Below are 4,879 nucleotides of genomic sequence, written 5' to 3'. Positions count from 1 at the left end.
TTGAAACGTTGCATAGTCCGAACAACATCTTTCTGGAAGAAAATATCTCATATGGGCATGTGAATGTGTTTTGCTCTTGATCTTTTAGTGTCAGTGCTATTCGGTTGTATCCAAAATATCCGTCTAAGAAACAATAGTAAACATGTTTGACTAACCTCTTTAGCATCTGGTCGGTGATTGGAAGAAGGAAATAATCCTTTCTGATTGCAGTATTGAATCTTTGATAGTCTATACACACTCTCTACAAGTGAAAGTGTGAGTTGAAATTAACTCATTTTTCTCGTTCCTAGTTACAATAGTTCTCCCTTTCTTCGGCATAACATGTAATAGACTGACTCAGATTGTCAAAATAGGATAAATAAGGTCAATATCCAACTACTTCATCATTTATTTTCTCCCATTTCTTTCATAGTAAGATCTAGTCTTCGTTGAGATTCTTTTACCGAATTGTGTTTGTATTCCAAAAGAATCTTATGCATATATAATGTTAGATTAATGCCTTTAAAGTTTTCAATGGGCCACCCCCATAGCACCACGATATTTCTCGATAGTATTCAATAGTTTTTCTTCTTCATGTGAATTCAGGATTAGATTATTGTTGAACATTCATTATCCCTAAATAAAACATGTATTTTAGATGAGATGGCAGTTGTTTAAACTCCACCCTTTTGTCTTTGGTTGATTCTTTCGCATCTTCATTTTATAGATTTTGGTCTGAAGTCTTTCCATCAGACAGGAGTATAGCGTGTTTGTAATGGTGTAGCTTTCATCATGATCAAAACTTCATTTTCTCCTTGATTCCTGGTTTCTTCTCCAATTTTAGATGACATACTCAATACTCTTTCTAAATGAAATTTAGGTACGATTTTTTATAGTGTCCCCAATAATATATTTAAGTACGCCAGCACGATAACATGCTTCCTTGTCATCACTTCATCATACTCCTTTAGAGTTGGTATATCATCTATTCATTTAAACATACATCTTTTTGTCATCTTTTCATTTAAACATACATCTTCTTGTCAATAAGTACCGTCGACAGAAGAGAAGAGATATGTCATTATTTTTAGGCATCTCTAATTTGATAAAATCCACTAGAAAGACAAATTTGTCTACTTTGACCCGGACTTCTTCAATTATCCCATAAATAACAAACAACAATGAGAGAAGAATTCATTCAAAATTGTTTTCTTTTATGGCGGCCATGTCATTATACTTCCAAAATTATCTATTCAATAATTTTGTTTGCTTAACCAAAATTATCTACTCATCACAAAGCTCTAAAACGTGCAGACAAAAATCGTGATTAATAATAATCATCGTTCAAGGCTGTCTAATTCGACATTTAGGTTAAACAATTAGACAAAAATTGGTCAATCATTATATGGAGGAATTGATTCCTAGAGCTTCCAACTATCCTCCTACATGTTTTAAAGATGTTTTTTTAGATGAAACGTTTTAAAAGACTTGTGAAGACCGCACCTTGTGACTCACATTTCATTATATGACATTTGACAACCACCTGTGGAGGAAAATTGAGAAGAGTTAAACGCACTCTAAATATTAATTATTTTAATAATAAAAAAATTATGAAAATCCAAAAACCAAATATATATTGGGCTGGTCCTACACACACTCGTTATATAATCAAAACTCACATAATTTTGTTAGCTTTTAGAAAAAGCAATGCCAACAACAACAAAAAAAACCTTATTTTTTTATATAAAAGAATGTCTTTGATTAATCAATCATATCTTAAATATGCTTTATGTTATGTTATCATGAAAGTAAGGTTTTTGCAGTGGTGCTCTTGCCCTACCATAGATTCTCAAGTGGCGGTGCAAGCTATGGCTAATAATTGAGAAGATGAAACAAAATTTGGCCTAACTATTTTTCTATGTAAAAATGTAAAGGTTATTCAAATATATGATCAATAAGTTAGTTTTTAGTAATTTTTAGCTTTGAGTTTTTTCATTGATATTTTATTTTTTTCAAATGTTATTTAAAGTAGTTTTTGAGCTCATAATTTTTCGCTTTTATTTTTCTTAGATTTTTATCTTTATTATTTTAATAAAAACTTATTTTTATTCATTATTATTTTTATAATTTAAAATAAAATTAACATATTTTGATTACAAACACTAAAATAATTACATTTTATATATAAAAAACAACAATGAACATCTTATTTGAAAACTTCATTCATTCTCTTCATCCTCATTTTGAGTCCAACTTTATCCATATTTATTCTTTTTCGATTTCACTTTTGTTTTGTATGGTTGTCGTTCTTCGGTCTTCCTTTGTCGTCAAAATTTACACATATGAATTGAATATATTTTGACTTTATATTTAATTTTATATATAAATTTAAAATATTATACATGTCTTTATTGTTATATTTAGTTTTATTAAATATAAGTTAATTTGATAACAATATATCAAAGATAATTTATTCACTAAATTATTAATTTTATTCTTAAAAAAATTATTAAATTATAGATATCAACAACTTATTTATAATAATACATAAATAGAAAATAAATATTAATTAACTTATTAATTAAGAATATCACTTTAATCATTTTATATTTATTATTGAACTGTTAATTTATCAAATATTTTAACTAATTTATTAACTATTAATCATCAACTAACAATTAACAATTACAAAATAAATTATTAATCTCAATTATTTGTTATCCATCATGGGATATAATATAGACTATGACTTATTTTTTATCAAATACAGTCTACATAAACTCACTCTACAATCGCGTTTTAGACTAGTCCTGTTATTTTCAATATCCCTATTTTGCATATTATAATAATTTTAGATTGTTTCAGTAAAAACTAATTAAATATTTTTGAATTCTTACAAAATCATAAACATTCAAATTTAATCTCTATTAATTTTTAATTGATATTTAATTCTCCATAATATTATTGCAATTATATTTTGAAAAACTCATAAAAAAATGGATACTTTTAGTCTTCGTAATAATTCTTATAATATAGGGATCAAAATTGATATAATATTCTTTTATTTACTAAACATGAAAACTCATTAATTTATAGGAGTTTAAAATAAATCTAACTCAAAAAACAGAAAACTGGGTTAAATATATTTATTCTCTTATAAAATTGAAGAAAAAAAAATTTAGTTCCTATTAGAATTTTTAAAACTTCAATACTGCAACATTAGTTTTTAACTTCAATTTTTTCAAACTAGATTAGCATAAGTCCTAGCCATGGTTGTTGTAGGAACTTTGAACAATAAGATGAGAGAGAGAAAGAAAAAACAATGGAGAGAGATAGAGAGAGGAAAATGATATTAACATTATTTTGAAATGAGAATGCCTCTAAGACATTTATAGAAATGTTACAAAATGATTAAGACCTAAAATATACAAGTACACAACTAAATATTGCAAAAACCCGAGCCTGTAATCAGTTACACCAAATGGTTAAACGGTTGTCGTTGACACTATAATGAAAAATACTTTCAGTGGTAGCCGATTAATTTCACATGTTAATGGGTTACACCCTCGAATATTTTCCTTTTTCTGCAACTCATAAGTGAAAATGTCTTTGCTATAACGGGTTACACTCCTGTGTTAACTGGTTACAACACTTGAATTACTCAAAATACTTTTAACGCATCACCTTAATTTAAGTGCTCCAAGTATTTCATGCTCATGTTCATCTTCAACCTCTTCAACACATCATTTGTGATTCCCTTAGTTAACAAATTAGTCACTTGGTCTTCACTTCTTCAATATCTCAATCTTAACCTTCCTTCACTAACAAGTTCCCTCAAGTAGTAAATCTCATTTCAATATGCTTGCTTCTCCTATGTGCAATTGGGTTCTTATCAAGATTAATCGCGGAAACTTTGTCAACCAGGAGTGTAACAGCCTCACCCTCACTGCTGCCTAGCTCCTCTAATAAATTTGTGTTCTATTGGCTGCGACAGTGTACTCGGTCTCACAAGACGAGAGTGTAACTACCGGTTACTTCTTCGAACACCATGAGATTTGTGTTCTACCGAACATAAAGATGTATCCAAATGTATACTTTCAATGATCTTTATCTACGCACCAATTGGAATCCATAAAACCGAGCAAATTGCATGTTTTGCTCGTACCCGTTGCGAGAAAGAGAATTCCGCAACCCACAGAACCCTTGACATATCTTATATTCCTCTTGAATGCTGCCAAGTGAAACACCTTCGGTCCCCCTATGAATCTACTCACAATACCGACACTAAACACCAAGTTTGATCGTGTATTGCAGAAATAATGCAAGAATCCAATCAGTCTCCTATACTGAGTTGGATCAACATCTTCCTCATCCTCATTCTTCGACAATTGTAACCTTTGTTCAACTGGAGTAATGACAGCATTACAATGCTCCATTTCAAACTTCTTCAATATTTCAAGCGCATATCTTCTTTGGTGCATGAGAAGCCCTTTTTTGAACTTGTGGAACTCAATGCCAAGGAAGTACGTTATGAGACCAAGATCGGTCATCTCAAATTTTGTCATAAGTTCACCCTTGAATTTAGAAATTCACTTTCCGTTGCTACCCATTATCAACAAGTTTTCTACATATAGACAAAGGATAATCACTCTTTCACTCCTATTCGTCCTCACATACACTCCATGCTCAGATACACATTTCTTGAAGTCAACCTCCTTTAGGAAATCATCTATTCTTTTGTTTCAAGCTCTTGGATCTTACTTCAAACCATATAACATTTTCTTCAACTTGTAGAACTCCGTTTCTTGGTTTCTCACAACAAAACCAGAAAGTTGTTCTACATACACCTCTTCTTCAAGTTGTCCGTTCAAAAACGCAAATTTAACGTCCATTTGGTATA

At 29.9% G+C, this 4,879-nt stretch overlaps 1 protein-coding gene across 1 annotated transcript; it reads right to left on the bottom strand.

Annotated features, from left to right (window-relative positions):
* Window positions 1-4,076: 4,076 nt before the first annotated feature.
* Window positions 4,077-4,544, bottom strand: LOC127103008 (uncharacterized mitochondrial protein AtMg00810-like). The gene has a single exon (XM_051040308.1). It carries the CDS (start codon window positions 4,542-4,544, stop codon window positions 4,077-4,079), a length of 468 nt encoding a protein of 155 aa, XP_050896265.1.
* Window positions 4,545-4,879: the final 335 nt, after the last annotated feature.

The sequence above is a fragment of the Lathyrus oleraceus genome, chromosome 7, assembly GCF_024323335.1.
Source record: "Lathyrus oleraceus cultivar Zhongwan6 chromosome 7, CAAS_Psat_ZW6_1.0, whole genome shotgun sequence".
In the NCBI taxonomy this organism is placed as follows: Eukaryota; Viridiplantae; Streptophyta; class Magnoliopsida; order Fabales; family Fabaceae; genus Lathyrus; species Lathyrus oleraceus.
The sequence above is the reverse complement of the archived record's forward strand: the minus strand, read 5'-3'. Positions and strand labels throughout refer to the sequence as shown.